Source organism: Siphateles boraxobius, unplaced genomic scaffold (assembly GCF_051911475.1).
Source record: "Siphateles boraxobius isolate OS27281-9 unplaced genomic scaffold, OSU_SipBor_1 15, whole genome shotgun sequence".
Classification (NCBI taxonomy): domain Eukaryota; kingdom Metazoa; phylum Chordata; class Actinopteri; order Cypriniformes; family Leuciscidae; genus Siphateles; species Siphateles boraxobius.
The window spans coordinates 1,953,224-1,974,132 of record NW_027508755.1 but is presented as its reverse complement, the minus strand read 5'-3'; the positions used below and the strand labels follow the sequence as shown (position 1 = coordinate 1,974,132).

At 38.1% G+C, this 20,909-nt stretch overlaps 1 protein-coding gene across 4 annotated transcripts in view; it reads right to left on the bottom strand.

Annotated features, from left to right (window-relative positions):
* The window catches only part of prkcab (protein kinase C, alpha, b), a 190,551-nt gene that overhangs the window by 58,911 nt on the left and 110,731 nt on the right, over window positions 1–20,909 (bottom strand). For all 4 annotated transcript variants that reach the window (XR_013203921.1, XR_013203922.1, XM_077230622.1 and 1 more), the window contains exon 4: window positions 389–500. Coding sequence is in view for 2 of the 4 variants with exons in the window: in XM_077230622.1 (XP_077086737.1) it covers window positions 389–500 (112 nt within the window). In the remaining 2 variants the exon portion in view is untranslated. The remainder of the gene's footprint in view (window positions 1–388; window positions 501–20,909) is intronic.

Below are 20,909 nucleotides of genomic sequence, written 5' to 3'. Positions count from 1 at the left end.
GTTGATATGTGGAAACAGAAATCCGCTCTCTCAGAGAGGTGTGGATGAGCACATCCCATATATGCTGCAATTCCCACATAAATCTCCCTTAGATATGTTCTTATTGAAATCTGTGACCGCATTACAATTAGATCCAGAGCGCTTGAGAGGAACAGGAATGTTCTGGTTGAAATGAAGGAGGTGTCTCTAGATCTCCAGATCGAACCACATTTGACCTCATTATGGACAAGAACAGCAGACACAAATGCATTTTGTAGGCCTAGGGCAGGAGCTGCCCTTTCACACGGGTCTGAGGCAAGCTCTTTTTCTATTTCCTTACAGGCTTCATCTAGATTTGGTTAAGAGAAGATGGTCTTGCGTGAGGGCATGATGGGAGGTCGATACTCACTGTCACATTTCATGCCCTGATGGAGGAGGCCGTACAGCAGCGATCCGCAGTGGTCACAGAACGTGGGACTGCCGTAGGTGTGGATCTTAAACTTGTGCTTGCTTCTGGGATCCTGCGGGAACATGGAAAAGAGAGGAATCGTTTACAGCTGGACTAACAAAATCGTTCATGAAGCGTCTGATCCAAACTGTGCGCTACTATAGTGTGCTGCAGGGATGACATGCTTTTAAGTTTTTTTTTTGTTTTGTTTGATCTGTGATGAAGATATTCTTGCATTTTACCGTATGACATCAGTAATATCACCTTGTAATTTTTTTTAAAGCTTGTTTTGAAAAAGGTTGTTGCTTATAAGTGGCTACAGGGGAAATTAAATGTCATCACAGCGAACAAGTAAACCAGTCGACGCAGTGGTCAACTTTTAAAGCCTGATTGTGTTTATAATCGAGCTCTTGTAAACTATTCTACCTCAAACGTTCAGGGAAAATGTTTTTAAATAAAGACTGAGAGAGTTGTCAAAAGCTTAATGATGCTGATGTTGAAGTCATGCGACCGTATGTTTATAGCCTATATTTGGCTTTTTACTTCTGCCGATTGTCTTTAAAATTCATAAATAATTGTACTTTGGCAAAAAAAAAAAAAGTATATATATTATAATGAACAAAATGTGCAAGAAACTTATTTTGGTCACAGAGCTTATTTTCAGCAATAATCCGAAAGCCAATGGAAAAATCCATTTGGTATTTTGTCGAGGGACTTAGAGGTTGGCCTACAAATATATGTCATCACTGCAGCACAGTGATGCACTTTACACAACTAACAGGATTCAAGGTGGCTTATCAGTCCACCAAGAAACAAAGTTGTGTGGACAAGTTTTCATGGTTCTACAAAACGTCTCGGGTTACGACTGTAACCCTTGTTCCCTGAGAAGGGAATGAGATTCTGCGTCAAGAATCGACACATTGGGGACCTCAGTGTGACGCGTCTGAAGCCTGTATAGAATTAGTCCAATCTCGATTGGTGTTGCGTCATTACGTCACTCGTGACGTCGCATGTGATGGTGATGGGGAAGCTATAAAAGGACGCCAGATCACATGAGTGTCAGCTTCTGATAGGTCGAAGCATGAGGTGGAGGATGAATTGCCTTCAAGATTACAGACTATGCAGGAACCTTAGGCAAATAGCCAGGTCTAGGCTGGAGAAGCTATGGCCGCCAGATAGACCTTCAGCGTGGACGGGGAGAGCCCGCCAGAGAAGCGATTCTGGAGGAACTCCAGCACTGAAGCCACTGGGCAGTTAACTGGGTCCAACTGATGTTCTCTGCACCATAAAGTGAATACATTCCTGTGGCGGGGAGGGCGTTGTCTAGCGAGGTCTGTAACGGGAGAGAGAGAAAAAAGCAGAGCGGTACGTAAATAGGTCAAGTGCAAATGACGAACACCTGTGTCTTATTGCAGTAATTGTTACACCTGTGTCTTATGGCACCAATTACTGCAATAAGACACAGATGTTCGTCATTTGCACTTGACCTACTTACGTACCGCTCGGCTCCTTTCTCTCTCTCTCTCCCGTTACAGACCTCGCAAGACCATGCCCTCCCTGCCACAATTCCATTTTAATGCATACTGTACAGTTTCCTCATTGATGGGGCTCTAGAGTTTAGGATGGTCTCAACAACCTCAGTTGAGAGACCAGCATTCATGAGTCGGTCCCCCTCAGGGGCCAGACCCACAGCTTCCTGAGAAAGAAGGTCCCTCGTGATCGGGATTTGCCACGGAGGGCCTGCTAGGAGAGCTATGATGTCTGAAAAACATACTCGGGCCGGCCAGTACGGAGTTACTAGGAGCAAACTGATCCCGTGCCGCCGGACCCCCTCTAGAACCCCTGAGAGCAGAGCGATCTGGGGAAATGCGTACAGGCATTGCCTCGGCCACCTCTGCAGCATGGCATCCAGTCCCAGGGGAGCTGAATGCGTGAGGGAAAACCAGAGCGGACAGTGTGTATTCTCGTGAGAGGCGAACAGATCCACTTCCGCCTGACCAAACATCCTCCATATCAACTCCACCGTCTCGGGGTGGAGTCTCCATTGCTCAGCCCCTGCCTCGACAAGATGTCTGCCCCCACATTTTTCTCCCCAGGAATAAACATTGCTCTAATTGAGAGTAGTTTGTCTTGGGAGGGCTTGAGAGGGCGCGATCTCAAGCCCCCCTGTCGATTTATATATTAGACCATCGACGTATTGTCTGTTCGCACAATAACATGATGGTGAGGTGATTGCTTTTGCTTTTTTCACTAATTGTATCAACTGCTAGGTTAAAATCGTTAGTATGTGAAATAGTAATAGTGATGCTTGACTTAGCAAACAGCACTAATAATCAAAATTTTCCATATGCATCATTGAGAGAAGAATCCCAAGGTGACCGTCAACTGGTAACCAAAAAAGCAAAAACAGTTACCTAACAGATGCTGAGTGCAACAGCAGGTCAAACGATTTGCTGCTGTTTCTGTCCAGAAGCAGAAAGTGAATCATAAGTCTGCGGGGTTATTTCACTGGGCCATACAAAATAGCGCAACCCATTAATTTGTCTCTGAGTGGTCTGAAATTAATGAGAATTTGACTGAAGTTGAGGGGTCTCGACTTTTCCCATAACTGAACCATTAATCTGACATTAATGAAGAGCTGTCAGCCTCTGGTTTAACTGCTCGGAAACGCTGAGTCAAATATGACTGTTTTGAAGAGTATCTATATCACTTCTATAACAGGAACTAGATCATTCCACTAGTTAATGTAAACACTAGTAGCAAATACATGTAAAAATGTAAACAACGCTATGGTTTAGGCTTTCCTTTGACTCTTGAAAGCTCATGCTTCACAAATCAGCCATGGTAAAAAAAACAGACAGATTGATGCTGGTTGCCCTCAAACATTGAAAAAAGCTTCTTCTTTTTTTAAACAAGGCTCCAGTCTGATAGATTGAGATTTATATCAGTCTATTGGGAAACAATGTCATGTTCACAAGTTCCCAGGTTGCTAATGAGCATTTCTGAGGAAGAACTACAAAGTTCCTGGCATTCATGTTCAAAGGCATTGAATATCTGAAATATATTTCACAGTTTACTTTGAGGTATTAATTTGCCTTGGGATAAACGGGATATAGTCCAACAGTATTCTGCTTTGTTTTCAGAATTCAAGAATTATTACCCGTGAACAGACATAAACAGACATGTGCACAAATTTTAGTACAGACTACTGCACTATTATTTAGTAGTTTTACACAATTATTAAGTAGTTGCCATGTCTATTATTTCTGGTATTTGTGATTTTCCTGAAAACATTCCAGGGTTTTTCTCCATATAGTGACTTCAATGGGGTCCAACGGGTTGAAGGTCCAAATGTGAGTTTCAGTGCAGCTTCAAAGTCTCGACATGATCCCAGACGAGGAATAAGAGTCTTATCTAGACAAACCATCAGCCATTTTATAAAAAACATGAACATTTATATACTTTTTAACAGCAAACTTGTCTTGCACTAGTTCTGCGATGCACCACATATCAGGTTGAAAGGTGTTCCAGTTCAAAAATGTAGGGAAGGGCAAAAAACTCCATCTCGTTTTCTCCTCCAACTTCAAAATCATCCAAAATCGTTGTTTTATTATTCAATTACCGATTATTCAGAATGATATCGGCTTATACCGATACCGATAGTTTTTTTTTTTTATGGATATAAAATTTCTCAGAGAGGACACAGAGAACCCTCTCGTTTGGTACACTAATATTAGAGGTTAAAATTAACAACAGAGCTAGTTTTCATAAGCACTTGTCTTCACGGCAAATTTATTCAAAAATACTTAATTATTGGTAAAATATAAAAATCTTAATTATTGGTGAGAAACAAGTAACTCTGTCTGATCTTTACACTGCGGCAGTGAAAAGGAAAGCGTCTGTTATTGTGACAGACTCTACTCATCCCCTGCATAGTTCATTTAATGTACTTCCATCTGGTAGACGATATAAAGTACCTTTGGTGAAAAAGGCCAAGTATAAGAAGACTTTTATTCCGACTGCCATTGATATTTTAAATAGGAAATAGGGGAGGGGAGGGGAGGGGAGGGGAGGGGAGGAGGGGGGAGGCGTGTCTTAAATAGTGTGGTTGTCTTTTGTATTGTACTGTTTGTTGAGCCCTTGTCTAAAGACAATTTTCTACCCCCCTGTGGGGATAGACAATAAAGCTTTTTTGAATTTTTTGAATAATTAACAGTAAATAAGCTAACTAAAAAATTGATGACTTTCCTTAGGTAAATGCAACATTAATTTATATTGTTCACAAGCAAGTTTCAAGCTTCACAAGCAAGTTTTATTGACGTGTTTCCACATTTGAAACACTGATTGAGTATTACATGAGACATGTTATGGATTTCAGTAAGTTGTACTGTAACTTTCAACTTACCTTCTGATATTCATGCATGTTTTTCTAGATATAATTTGTATTAAAGTGGAAGAATAGGCTCACGCTCCTGCTTGAACTGTGCTGCTACAGCGATCTGTCACATCACATTTATGAGCGTCAAAACGCTATTAATTGATTGAATTTTGTGATAAAATGGACATAATTTGAAAGATGGCACTTTGTTTCTTTTAAGAAGTAACAAAGCAGATCTGGCAACCCTGGCTTGAATTACGGGTGATTCATAGGGGTCAAATACAGCCTGCTTTTAGGTAGCTGTTTTTAGCTGTTAATGGGTTATTGTCACATTAACTTGCCCTAACTAACTCAACACAAGAGATTTTCTTCACACACAGTGAGAGTTGCTGTTGGTCATGTTTTACTGCACCCTTTTGATTGAAAGGGTATAATCGGCACTGATCATTGGCTGTTTTAAAACAATCGACGATAGTGTAAATAATTGCTTTTATCGTCCGATACCGATTGTTGGCTGAAACATCGGTGCATCTCTACTTTCAACGGGATTATGTAATGTGTGGTGCATCGCAGAGCTATAGCAAGACAAGCATTAGTGGTTAAAAGTATATAAATGTTCATGTTTTTTATAAAATGTCCGCTGGTTTGTCTAGATAAGACTCTTATTCCTCTGGGATCATGTCGAGACTTTGAAGCTGCACTGAAACTCACATTTGGACCTTCAATCCGTTCCTTCAATGGAAAAATCCTGGAATGTTTTCCTCAAAAACCATAATTTCTTTTCGACTGAAGAAAGAAAGACATGAACATCTTGGATGATGTGGGGGTGAGAAAATTATCAGGAAATGTTAATTCTGCATTCTTGCATAACTTACATAAAGGAACACTCCAAATTATCTCACAGAACTGCCTAAAGGGACCAACAAATGAACCTCAGGAGGTGGTATAAGCATCGGTCCTTTTGGGGGTCTATGTGTCCTTTTGTTGTTTGACTAATTCCCATTTTAAGTCCACTTGCAATGCAACTTGGTCACTTGCAGATGGTTCATTTTCGAATTGGTTAGCACATTTAAAGTGTACTATGTCAAACACACTAGAATGAATGCTGTGTGTGATAATTAACAGTGCAGGTATTGCTGTTTCTAAAGAGCAGGAATTGAGTTTCTCTGTTCAGATCCACCTCGTGTAGTGTGTTATTTCCTCCAGACAGCTTTTGTCAACCTGTCTAAGCACTAATTGAAAAGGCCAGAGAGCAAGCAAAGCAAAGCAGATGCAGTCTGTGTGTTAGTCTCCTGGCCAATGGAGGAGTGTGTGATGAAAACAAACAGTGGATGGACCCCGAGAACCCCGTGATTGGCAGAGAATGAGTCACTAAAGCACTCTAATTACTACCTTGGCATCTTAAATAGCAATCTGGCTATTTTATTCTCTGTTTCTGGCTTGTCTCAAGCTGCTGCGACAGAATTATGGCACAGTATTAACTCTCAATGGCTGCATCCCATACTTCTTGAATGCACTAAACATATTGAATTTGCTGGTAATGGAAAAGGACATTTGAGCAGATGGTAAATCAGTACACTGGTTTAGGGACACTACTTTGTTAAGTTCGTCTTCGCCGGTGTTAGCATCTAGCAATTGCATTACCATTCATTTTTAAAATTTTTATAAAATGCATGAATCATTCAAAATAAGAACAGGAATGTGTATCAATGTTTGGAAGTTGACTTAAAAACAATTGCTGCGGCCTCACATTCTTTGCATCTTTGTATAAATGAAAGTGTTGAAAAAGAGCTGCCAAAGCTGTAGCGCAATGGGTTGTTGGTTATATTAGCCCACATAGCATTCATGAATGTACACTGGAAACAGTTAACAAAGGATCAGAAGGCAGCATAGCTATGGTAAAACTAATCACCATTCGCTATTTTGTTTTAAAAAGTCCTTTCTCAACTTCAGGTCAATCTGAATTACGTCAACACATTAAGTAAAACGGCGCTCTTCAATTGACTTCGCAGGAAGTTCAATAAGAAATGAATAAATCTTTTTTAAAAGGAGCCTTTGAAGCGCATTCAAAATAAAGCAGTTGACGATCGCTTGTCTTAATGCATCCAAGCCAATGGAGTTAAAAAAGTCATTGGACAGTCCATCATCACGTGCACTTCTGAACTCTGTAACCTGGAGTTTATTAGAGGCCTGCATCACCTCTCTTTCATCTCTACGCTCTGCTCCTCTCATGTTTATCCTCGTTTCCTCATCATTCACTCAGCCTGTGTGTTCTGTCTCTGTTCATGCCATGTGTGATATAATCAGCTTTACCGCTGTCGAGTGAATCAGTCACGAAAATATAAATGAAAATAAAAGCTCATCTTCTGCCTCTGTCTTTTTCCTCCTGGGATGAACCGAGGATTGAAGGACGGGTCAGTGAGTGCGTGTGTGTGTGTGTGTGTGTGTGTGTGTGTGTGTGTGTGTGTGTGTGTGTGTGTGTGTGTGTGTGTGTGTGTGTGTGTGTGCACTTAGCCAACGATGCATATGACCTTTAATTCCTGGTCTGAGCTGCTCTACACTTCCATGCTTGCCATCTTTTCCATGGCTGGTGTCCATAGCTCAGTCGGAGAGCCAAAGACACGGGACATGACACAAGACTGCCTCATCAAACACCTCTGAAACATAACCTGAGAGACGAGGAAAGTCAAAGCTGTAACAGCAACTCCAGCTGGAGACTTTTCAGAGAATATTCAAGCTTCCTTATAAGCCGAGGGACATTATTAGCGTCTGATTTAGTGATACTGTAAACCTGTGATTATGATTCCGGTGTACATTATATGATATGTATCCTCTACAATACTATCGTAATGGTTGTTTTAACGACATGGATGAAGTAGATTGCAATTAGAATGACCCAAACATTTCAAGATAAAGGGCAAAAATTACAGCCTGTGAGGTTTTGTCTTATATTTCTATATGATATAGTGAAGCAGTATCAGAAGCACACCATTTTTACAGAATATTTATCTTACTGTATAATCGAGCTAGTTCTGGCAGATCACGTTAGTCAAGCTCGCATCAGCTGACTCTCAGCTGATCCACGTCTACCTATAGGAATACAATGCCCATCACTGTATACATACAAGCTCCTTCAGTATTATCAGCAGCTATCGCGTTTCTCAGGAGATTATTACCCTCCTCCCTCCCCAGCTCCACCTGTCTCCAGTCAGAAGTCGACATTATGATTCCCCTTTGAATCAGAATAAATTCTCAAATTCATTTGTACATTAAAATATTGACATTAATGATATCTGCAATACATTCATGTTGGTTATGTTTCATTCACCCTAAAGGGAGTTATTGCTGCTCTTGTCCATGCTAGGCTTGCCCAGAACAGAACCATACCGCCAATACAATCTGAATGCTAATGGTCAATCGTATTTGACGATAGTGGTCCTGACAGAACAACAGTTCAGTAAACAAGAAATTAATATTGTGTTTTACTGTCAATACTGTCTTTTTTTGCTCCATTTTTGCAGAAAAATAGTTCCAAACAAAGCTGCGACAAAACTGTTGTGCATCTCAGAGCAACACACAGTGGTGTTTCATTACTGAGGGAATCAGTGTTTTTGAATGATTCAATGATCAATTTATAAAGACAATCACTTGCTTTACTCCTGAACGAATCAACCTTTGAATTAATCTGTTGAATTAATGAATTAGACAGTGACTTGCCACCACCGACTGATGGTTTTAGTTTCAAAAATTTTAGCTTTAATATCATAGCATTATTTATGCAATAGCAGTGTAAATACATCTAAATGTTGCTTCTGTGCCACTTCTGCAGGGCAAAAAAAAAAAAAGATTTTGTTGATATGATTTCATTCGATCAGTAACAATTGAATTTATTTATCGGTACTTAAACGCATTCCCAGACAGCAACATTATATCGGCCTAAATCCGGCCCACATCAGGGCCTTGTGGGCCGACACTATTTTGCTATCTGGGGATACCTCAGATCTTTATCGACCCAGGACATCATTCACCACCCTCCCCTCATTCATTTTTTAAACTTAGACATCAACCTTCTTAGTATTCCTCTCTATTCATTATATTTATAGAAGGATAGTTTTGAGAATATGGTTGAGATGGTGAATATGAGCCAGAAGCTGATCTAAATATTGATTTTGAAGATGTTGAGAAGGATAGTTTTGAGAATATGGTTGAGATTGTGAATATGAGCAGAAGCTGAATGTACTGGGGAAGGGAGATCTGATGATGATAGTGATGATGATGAAAAAGCATCTGCTCAAATTGAACCCTTCCCAGTTCCAAGAATTAACAAAACATGCTTTATTTATTCTTTTATAATGTTATTAAAAATCTAAGAGAGTTTTATACTATTGCGGCAATTAGAGATCCATCCGTTTTAGATATAGAGCCGGGTCACTAAAGACTGATAATGGAATAGGTGATAATGATTGGCAAAACATTTATGCATTTAACTGTTAACTGTAAGGAACAAAAATGTCCGATCAAAGGTGTAAATGCCTCTAGAAATAAATTGGCAAAAAAAAATATGAAAAGGACAATTTCTGTCACTGATGTGAACTACTGCACAAAATATGAGTCAGCTGTCTATGACCAGCCTAAACCAGTCAAGATTTAGGCAAATATTTATTGCTAAATTTCAACAAAATCCCAGAAAGTATAGAGATATCTTTTTTTATCAATAACGCACATACATTTGTGCGTGCTGTTACCATACTTTCCACTTTTTGCTGCCTTTGCTTTGTAAAAATGAACAGAAAAGTCGAGTCTGAGCAGCTGACAAGAGCCTATAAATTTCTGTAAAACCAGCAGAACACACCTACCAACAAACACAAGTCATATTCCTTCAAGCTGTTTTTTTACACAAGAGGATTGTGAATGACAGCTGTGCCAATTTAGCAGAAATCTGAGTTCTGCGGCCACAGATTCTGCTTATAAGCAACCTGTGCCTTTCCCACACACGACAACCTCTCCAATAAAGCAAGTTATCTCGTCAGCTTTGGCTGCTATGAAGACACACCGAGGAGAACATACACTGCGCTTCAATCGGACTGAAGAAACAGACTGTTGGCAGATATGTTTTTAATAATGTTGGCATTCACATCAGGGGAAAATTCAGTCTCTGAAGTTAAGGATCGTTTACAGATTGCCAGCACTCTCTTACTCTAAAGGCAAAAATCATTTGGATTTGATTGAACAATTTTGACTTCAACTTCCAAAAATAACCAAATTAACAATCAATACAGAGCATCTTAACCAGGGTCTCCATGATGTGTGACCAGTCAAAGCTATAGCATGAAAGTGTCCTCATATACCTGACAACAGCCTGAGAGACGTTTTGTGTTTGTATTATTTATGTTGAGCGTTTATTATAGTGTCCTGATTTAGGCTAGTAAATGCTGTCAGTATTCACATCTGCTGTCTCGTGACCTGGTTTAACGGCTTCATCTAATGATAATCATGTTAAACTTACTATTTTAAAATGTATCTGACATTACAGTCTTAAATAATCCACAAAGAAGGTACACCAAAATGTAGCAGTAAAACATGAAGGTAAATGCAAACGAAACCGCTTTGTAAAACAAAGACAACAACCAACAATAGATCTCAGAGGACTATAAATACACAGGGAACTAAACTAGACACAGGCTAAACTAGTTGTTAACATAGGAAACAAACAAAGAACTAATTAGAAACAATAGCTACCAAGGGGGGGTGGGGGGTGCGGGGGTTGGGGGGGGGGGGGGTGCATTAAGGAAATAATAAAACTGAAACAATGGAAAAAAAAATAAATAAATAAGAGTCCTTACTCAAACAGGAACAGGTGATACAAGATTTATTTTCTTGTTTTAAGCATAAAAAAAGCATAGTTATTTTACTATTTATACAAATTAAGTAAAATTATTTTTGTTTTACTGGAAAATGACCATTTTATTGTTTCAGAGTTAAAGAATCATAATTCATACCAATTAAGCAATACAGTATGAGCGATTGTGATATATTATAAATCTAGTCCTGACTAAAAATTGTTGTACAGAGTGACATTATTCAAAATACAGCAAGACCTCCAGTGCCTTATTGCGTTTATAAAATATTACTACACAATAATTAAGGAAACAGTTTCATTAAACCATTATTTTATCAAGCAAATTCATCAAATGTATAATTCCACTGGAAGATAGTCTCTAAACAACGAGAATGACAATCTGTTACAGGAGAACATGGACTATAAGACCGCAGGAAAGCTGCATTGACCAATCAGCATTTAGGACGGGAACAGTCTTATAATTTTAAACCATGTATCATAATTGGTCACTAAAATGTAATTATCTATTTGCTGCTTGGTGTAATGAATTTTACTGTGATTACAGGTGTGAAAACACATCATGCCATTAATTATCTGACTCATTGAGTGGAAGAACATGTTTTCAGTCTGTCACATGATGAACATTTTAAGCAAAGCTTAATTCATTAAAGTACAGTCAACAGTGAGGAGCTACTGAATTACAGCTTATTATAAGATCCTTAGCAGTTTTATTTGTTAGGCAGAGCGCTAATTGATCTAGAAAACCTTTAGGGAATCTGGTTATCAAAATAATAACGTGCGCATATTAGATGTGTGTGTGTGTTATGTGGCTAAAGAGGCATGAGTTTAATGAGGCTGAAATGTGCTTCTCTAATGGTGTGTGATATTATTTGAGGATGTTCTGCTGCCTGAGGTGACTGTGATGTGGATTACTCCAGACGAGGGTTTTGTTTTACTGTCTCACTGAATTCACAGTCAACTCTAAAACAATGCTGATTGTATATCTTAGGATAATCCACATACACACTATTATTATTATTATGAGAGTAGTTTTTGTTTCACACAGGGTATTATATGCAGCGATTTTTGGTGGTACAACTTTAATTCAACGTGATTGCAGACTGCAAACATGCTGTTCATGTGTACCATAAACTCCAAAATATGATGAAAATATCAGTTTACATAAACATTACATATATTCCAAACAAAATAAAGGCTTACATGTGGATAATTCATAGTCTTCTCTGAGGTTTTCAAGTCTTCTAATTTAGAAACTATTCATTTCTATTGTAATGCTAAATCCAGAGTCAGAATGAGTTTTAGTGCCAAGTATGTTTACACACACAAGGGATTTGGAGACAGGAGCTTGCAGGGCATGAAAAAGGTACTACAGACATGCATTGGAATAAGGGTGATACAAAGGAATATAACAATAAGAAAAGGGCAATAACAAATTAGTACAAAACACTACAGTAAATCAGAATATAGGGAATACACAATAGACATAATATTACATATATCCAGATATGCTATATATTTTGTACAGTTATATGCAAATGAAAAGAGAAATGCGCGGAGGTAGTGACACGTTAGGGTTTTGTTTTCACTTTCATGTCTTTAAATTTGTAATTTACCTGTAGTCAAGGTTTCTGTCATGTGATTCCCTTTTCCCTCATGTGATCTTGTCATGTGCTCCCCTTGTGAATGTGTCATGTTGTCATTGGTTGATTTAGTCATGTGGTTTCTCAGTTCTCTTCTGTCATTGGTTCATTGTTTAATCATGTTCACAGGTGTGTCTTGTCAAGTCAACTCCCAAGTCAGGCCAGTCCAGTCAGGCCAGTCCAGGTCAAGGTCCAGGTCCAGGTCCAGGTCTAGTCCAGTCCCATGTCAAGTCTTGCCAAGCCAAGTCAAGCAAAGTCAAGTCAAGTCAAGTCAAGTCAAGTCAGGCCGGTCCAGGTCCAGGTCCAGGTCCAGGTCCATGTCCAGGTCCAAGTCAAGTCAGGCCGGTCAAGGTCCAGGTCCAGGTCCAGGTCCAAGTCAAGTCAGACCGGTCCAAGTCCAGGTCCAAGTCAAGCCAAGCCAAGTCAAGTCAAGTCAAGTCAAGTCAAGTCAAGTCAGGCCGGTCCAGGTCCAGGTCCAGGTCCAAGTCAAGTCAGGCCGGTCCAGGTCCAGGTCCAGGTCCAGGTCCAGGTCCAGGTCCAGGTCCAGGTCCAGGTCCAGGTCCAAGTCAAGTCAAGTCAAGTCAACTCAACTCAGGCCGGTCCAGGTCCAGGTCCAGGTCCAGGTCCAAGTCAAGTCAAGTCAAGTCAAGTCAACTCAGGCCGGTCCAGGTCCAGGTCCAGGTCCAGGTCCAAGTCAAGTTAAGTCAGGCCAGTCCAGTCCAGTCCAGTCCAGTCCAGTGAAGTCCAGGTCAAGTCCAGAGTCAAGTCAGGTCAAGTCAAATCAAGTCATCATTTATGTCAAGTCATCATTTATGTTAAATATTAAATATTATATTAAATAAATGCTGCATTTGGTTTAATATTTGGTCTCCACTCTTCACGAGTTCTCAGCTGGTCAAAATACCATCATATTTAGGTTACACACATACAACGAGCACATTTAGCCCAGAACACAGCATTGTTTTGGATGTTCGGTAAGTTTTCATCGCAAAATATGTGTCACAAAACAATTTTTGTTTTTTTTATACACACTCTAAATAAACAATGTAATGTATTTTAATAAACTAAAGCCTCGAAATATCCATCAGCAAACAGACAAAGTTCAAATATTGTTCCTCCTTTAGACCATGCACTTATATCATTAAAATTGGGCCCTATATCAATCACACATCAGAAACGTTGTCATTGTGTTTGGAGACTGCTGTAGCTAATGCAGAAAGCAGATGGGATGATAATGTGATGTGTGTGTTTGATGAGGACGTGTGAAGCCCGCAGCTCTGTTCTGAAGACCACTGACTGATGCTTACCTCTCACAGACAAAACCATCTGAGCTGTTGTCCCCATGCCACCCCGAGGTCAACATATGCATATCGTTTCATTGCTAAACTAATAGATTTAAGATGCCATACAGGAAGTACACGGCACAAAAAGATGGCAAATTACGGGGAAAAAGAGTTTCACATACATATAAAGGAAACAGTGTATGTCCTGACATGTAATGGCACCAGTGACGCATCAAATGAAGCGTAAGACACATGATAACTGAATGTGCAGAACAAACATGGCGTGGACAATGGGGATGTTGCTATGGTGATGAGCTTCACTGATGCTGTATCACAGACTTCATGGGAAATATAATGAGAAAACACACTGTGGTATTCAATGGTAATGTTGTTTCCAGAAGCCTTGCTGCACGCATCAGATCCATTATAATGTAGCATCATACACACATGGGATCACTCAAGAGCAATTCTTTACACAAATGGTGATTGACTCCAGCTGGACAAGCTAACTGGCAAACTGATTTCAAATGGGTCTGGCATTAGCTTGTTGCTTAGCTAAAGATAAGAGATAACAGCAAAAAGCACAAAAACTAGAACAGTCAAATACTAAGGATGCACCAAAATTTTGTCCGAAACCGATAACCGATAATTCTTTATATTTAAAAGCCGGGCGATAACCGATATATTGGCCGATAAATCTAAATCCAAATTTTTCTATAATTTTTGAGAGACTAGTTAAAAAAAACAAAAGTCTCACCATTAAAATCCATGTCCCAAACACACAATTGTACATGATGTTTTCATTATAATTTTATGAAGCCTATATGACAGACTTAACTGTTGCACTTTATTCTGTTTTCCTTTTTGAAGTGTCATATTTTCCTTTGCCTTTTTTCCCAATCAAATTTCAAGCAATTCAAAACCATCATGTTGAACAGTGCGCATCTGAAGTGTCTCAACTGAAGGAAATAATCCAATATTTATCGGCTTTAATATATCGGCCAAATTTTCTTATTGAGCCGATAACAGTAACATTGAAAATCAATATATATCGGCCGATACCAATACGGTGGCCGATATATCGTGCATTCCTATCAAATACTGTATAGTTTAGTGTTTTATTAGATTATTATTTATTAGATAACACTTTTTGGTATTGAATGAAAAATGTTAATAGTTTTGTTTGTTTGTTTTTACCAAGCTTCTAACAAAGCATTTTGGGATTTCATTTCAATATGCCTCATTCAATGGCGTATAATTTGGACAAAAAGAAAAAACAGCATAATGGATCTGTCACAAAGTGTCAGGCAACTAAATATACAAATTTATTTTAAAAAACAACAACTAATAAACATGACAAAAACACAATTACCAACAGCTTTTTGGTTATATATAATGGTTATCCCATGATATTCTTTGAACTACCAAGCAAATACCATACTATGGTATCAGTACTATGATGTTAAAGTACCAGATATCACAATCTGATCACACAGTGACTGCAATAGTAATTTTGTAAAGGTCTGAACATATTGTTGCTATATATAGTAGCTATAGTGCACCAAGTCCCCACTATTATAACAAACGTGATCTACGAGTTCAAACAGGTTCAAACAAGATAAATCACCAGGTTTAGCTCAGCCACACCAGCTGGTCGTCCAATGACTTGTTAAGCACCATGTAAACCCAGCTACCACCCAAAGCTGGTTTTAAATGGATTTTGCAGCATGGAAATCAAATAGCAATAATTCTATGTTAAATGTATACACCAAAAACATGATTAGGATTAGTTCTAAGACAGATGAAGTAGGAAGAAACATTCTCTCTATCTGTGTGCAAAGTAAACTCACAGTAATATTATTATATAAATCAGGAAATGTGATAAAATGCTCATTAGATCAGCACTGATTTAGTGTAATTGGCCGAAATGTTGATTAAACTGTGCATTTCGTGTACATGTATGTTATCAAACATACATTATTCATGCAGTTTAATCTCACTATAATCTCTCGGACTGAATGTATGTGGAGATTATAAGAATATAATTCTTAAAGGACTGTGTAGCAAAAGGATCAAAATGCCATCATATTTCCATCACGTTTATCTGCCTTTCTGCAAATCTGAAACACATGAGACAGAACGAGACCAACTCTAGTGGGCTATCGGACCCATCAACCCAAGCTGAAATAACACCCCAAAGACTGCGCTGTTAAGCTTGTATCTGTGCTGTTAGATCATTAAGATCATAATGGGAATTTGAATAATTAATCCGTGTGTGCCGCCTCATTTGATCTAGACAGCCGACGGCTCAATAGCTCGATTCATAATCTGTCATCTGCACATACACACTGAATGAGACTCTGTGGTCGAGCAGGTGATTGGGTTGACAGCACTGATTTCACTGAAAAGCTGAATATCCGAGGAATGGATTGCACTTTCTATGGAGGTCTTTGATCGGTTCTGATCACATAGTTTCTGTTAGGGTTAGGAAAGCTGGAACGTACAGTACTGTACTGTAATGTAATGTACCATTTTATTGTAACAAGTTACGTAACAATATTATCACACGGTTATAACATGATATCAATTAAGGGGTTAAATGATTAGTCCACATCAAATTTCAAATTTCTGAATTCAAATTTCTTCAGTCGAAAAGAAATGAAGGTTTTTGAGGAAAACAGTCCAGGTTTTTTCTCCATATAGTGACTTCAATGGGGACCAACGGTTTTAATGCAGCTTCAAAGTCTCGACACGATCCCAGCCGAGGAATAAGAGTCTTATCTAGACAACCAGCGGCCATTTTATAAAAAAAAATAAACATTTAATTTCTTTGTAACCAAAAATGCTCATCTTTTACTAGCTGTGATGAGCCACACATTACATAATCATGTTGAAAGATCACGGAAGTACCGACCGAGTGTTTACAAAGCCAATGTGCAAAGTCAAATACCATTTACAAAAAAATTAAAAAATAAAAGGTAAAACAACGATGTCGGACAATTTTGAAGATGATTTGAGATTTTTCGCCCTTCTCTACATTTTCTGCCTACGTCAGGTTATCGCCGGACCTTTCCAACGTGATTACGTAATGCTTGAAGTCGTGAAAGTGCATTTTTTGTTAAAAAGTGTATAAATGTTTATTTTTTTTATAAAATGTCCACTGGTTTGTCAAGATAAGACTCTTGTTCCTCGTCTGGGATCGTGTCGAGACTTTGAAGCTGCACTGAAACTCACATTTGGACCTTCAACCCCTTGGACCCCATTGAAGTCACTATATGGAGAAAAACCCTGGAACGTTTTCCTCAAAAACCTTCATTTCTTTTCTACTGAAGAAAGAAAGACATGAACATCTTGGATGACGTGGGGGAGAGTAAATGATCAGGAAAATGTAATTCTGAAGTGAAATAATCCTTTAATATCAAGGTACTATCAAATATCAAGTTTTATTTTAAATCATGTACAAGAAAACAACATTAGAATACAAACATTATTCTACATGTCAAGACAAGAATTTTTGCATGTCAAAATCACCTTAGTGCATTGAAAACCGATCATTACCCACAATGCACCATTGTGTCAGCCTGTTTGTTTTATGTTTCCAGTCTATTTTGTTTCTGCTTCAACAACAAACCCAATCATACAATCAGAAATCATTAGCAAATCAAATATCCTGCTGGGTAAATCATGCTAATGTTATTCTGCAAGAGACAAATTATAGCAGACATCCGTGGCTGTAATTGATCATGTGTTATTGACAAAAGATTACCTTGTTTACCTGAATATCACAGCACAGGCACTCTGCATCTGAATTAAACTGACCCTGCTAAATTACTCCCATTGGGTCATTTTCTACTAAAAGGCCGAGCATACCGTATTTAAATGCAGAACGCAAATTTCCTCAAAGACAAACGAGGCGAATCTCATCACAATCCCGCTGAGAGATAAAAACACATTATCACACATTCATTAAACTTCAGCATAGACTTATTAAAGCTCATCAGGGAATGAATCCAGACACGCCGCGGCTCATGTCCACTTTCAGGTGTACTTGAAACTGTAGTGGACATTAGCATTAAATGAAATGTGCATTTGCTGTTAACTCTCATTCTGTGTGAGAGGCGTTTCATTAAACAGCAAAATACCAGTTGATCTTGACACACACACTTAGAAATCTCAAATGTTAACTGTGTGAGGTGCTAAAAGACAAGAGCCATACTAAGTACTATTTAGTTACAATAGAACTGGGTAGTAGCAAAGTTGTGTATGCTATGTATGCTGTGTGCAGTACTACGCACATTTTCTATACAACTGTGAATAGTGTATCCCACAATGCAATGTATACAGCCAATCCTGGCTCATTGGAAAACTAATGGTTCCCTTAGGAACATTTTCCTGGTTGCATTCGCAGTAGTGACGCATTCTCCATGTTCTTTAGTTTACAATCTGTAACACTGCCGTCTAATACGTTATTATATAGAAATCTTATATGAAGAAAGACAACATCAATGAAACGGTATTAGTGTATGCCGTGTGGTTGTTGTCCAGTGTTTGCTAGCTGAGCAGAAATACATAATCATGTTTGGCTTAGTCCTCTTAAAGTTGAGTTGGATTTTCTACTGTAAACAGTAAATCAGTAGCCTTAAATTAAGAAATTAAAAGTTTAAGTTAGCAGAACTGCCTGATTTTTATTTTGAGCTTATACATTTTAATTGTTCTTAACTTGAAATATTTGAGTACACTAATTCATACTTTTAACTTAAAACTTTCATGTAATCTCAATGTGAACACTTTTATTAGTATACACTTAGCTAGCTTTAACAAGCTAGTTTGCTAACATACTAATATGTTAACATGTTTACAAAAGTATGTTATAAAGTTTTATAGGTTGTAGGTTTTATTTGCTCTAAGATCAAGCTCATGCACCACTTGTCACCATGATGGTAACTATCCTAAAACCAACATTAACAGAAATTCTTCTAAATTAGCATAACAAAACATTAATCATTACTAAATCTCCCACTTAACACCTAATTTTAGCATTTACTCTACCTTTCGAGTGTCATCGGCAAAGCATGCTGGGAAATAGACATCCCAGCCGTTTCAGTTAAACTTAAGTTCGTCTAAATTAAAATAAATAATTTCATAAAACTCAAAACAATGAAACAGTTCAGTTTACTTAAAATATATCAGTTCCGTGAACTTGAAAGAAAAAGAAGGTGCTAAATACTCATACATTTTCATTTGACTGAACTAATTAGTTTAATTTAAGTTTGCCCCACTCAAACCAGTTCATTATTTTGTGTTAGGGTTTAAGTGGCCCATCTATCACTGTTTTCAATGTTTGTAGAGTTGGTTTGTGGAGTAAATATAAAAGCTATAATCAGTGTGTACATGTTTTTTTTTAATAAATGGCGGTGCTGGTGTTTTGCGTGCATTTGGCCAATCAGCAAACACTAATGTCACGGATAGTTCATATAGTGAACTAAATGAGTTCCTCCAAAAGGAGTTCCTCGAACTAAAATAGTTCTAGGTAATATGAAAAGGTTCCTCCAGTGCGAAAGCCCCGTAATAATACCCTAGCACCTTCATTAAACCCCACCCTAAACCTAACCGATAGTGTTCACAAAAACAAACACAAGATAAAAACACATTTGCTGAAGCAACCATGTCATTTTAGCTCACATCGAGAAGTCTTTAAGCTCTTTTATTCAGGACTCAAGTTCAAGCTCAGTTTATTTGTATAGCACTTATACAACAGCCACACGACTGACCAACACAGCTAAAACACAGTTTAAAAAAGTTCATTAACAATTACAATAAAACAAAAATTAATGAATTAATAAGCCATGGAAAACATGTGCATTTTTAGTAGACTTCAAAAAGTGGTCAAGGAATGGGCTATCTTAATTTCTGAAGGCCCGACCACAGAAAACGCTTAAACTTCTAGGAGTATATGGTTGCAGCAATTCAGATAAATAGATCACAAAGAGATTTATAAACAAATAAAAGGATTTTAAAATCAATTCTGAATTTAATAGACAGCCAATGAAGGGTCCTTGGTGCTTTTACGGCTATTAAGAAGAAATCTTGCAGCAGCATTTTGAACTAGTTGAAGACGAGCAATTTGAGACTTTGAAATCCCGCAGTAAAGTGTCTTATATCTAAACGTCAGGTGATAAAATGACTCTGCACAAGATTTGTGTCAGTACATGAGCGCAGTGGAGCTAGCAAGCGAGTTTACTACATCAGAAAGCCATGCATATGGAGCTGTTTATGTGATGCAAACATCAAAATACATTCGTTTACAAATCATGTTTTGTGGTTATAATATAGTGTTGTGCAAGAGACCTCGTAAAAACAATCGATGATTTGAACAGGAATAAAAGTTTCAGGTTTTTTACAGCCACTAGTGTTCAGCTGTACACTGCACATGCACACATTCGAGGGCTCAGAGTGACATTTCTGTGATGAAAGACACAATCTACTCTGTTCAAGGCATCCGTCTTCTGCTTCAGAGCCATATGCTGCTCTCTGTCTTGTTTTATTCATCTGTGAATCTATGAGCATTGAATCAATCACCCTGCCTAATGTAATGAGGGCCACGACTCTCTGTTATAGACCAGAGAAGAACTGCTCTTTAAAGGCCTACGAAACACGTCCTCCTCCTCCTCCTCACTACTTCTTACTGTGAGGATCCAGCACGTAATGACACACCAACAGACACTAATAATTGGGAAGTTACACTTATACTTTTAGGAAACACGGGCTGAAGCACTCTCTGCCTTCAGAGTAAAACTCAAAAACCTACACCGTAAAAAAAAAAAAAATGGCTGCCTTATATTTTTTTAGTACAATCAACTTGGATTTTTAAGTCATTTCAACTTAAGGTGAGACACAGCAGGCAAAAAAATTTTTTTTTTCACTGGTCAATTTTGAGATTTTGGGATTATTGTCTTCAATAACATGTCTTCTTTCAGACTTGAAAAAATATATTTAACAATATAAATCTTTAAAGCCCGTTTTCTCCACTTCAGTTGCACCTATACACACCAAACTTCCCAGCCTTGTACCTAATTATATCATGAAGATACTTACAGAGGGATTTGTAAATATATTATTCCTAGCCTGATTTATATAACATTTTATTCAAAGAATATGGCGAAAATCATTTTTTAAGGCTATTGACAGTATATTCTGATTTACAGGACAACAAAAGTAGATATCCATAAATCCCTCCGTAATTCTTTCCCCATCTAATATGTGAACACAATGAAAAAATAATTTTGAACCTGGCTTTGTCCAATATTCAGATTTAGTTTTT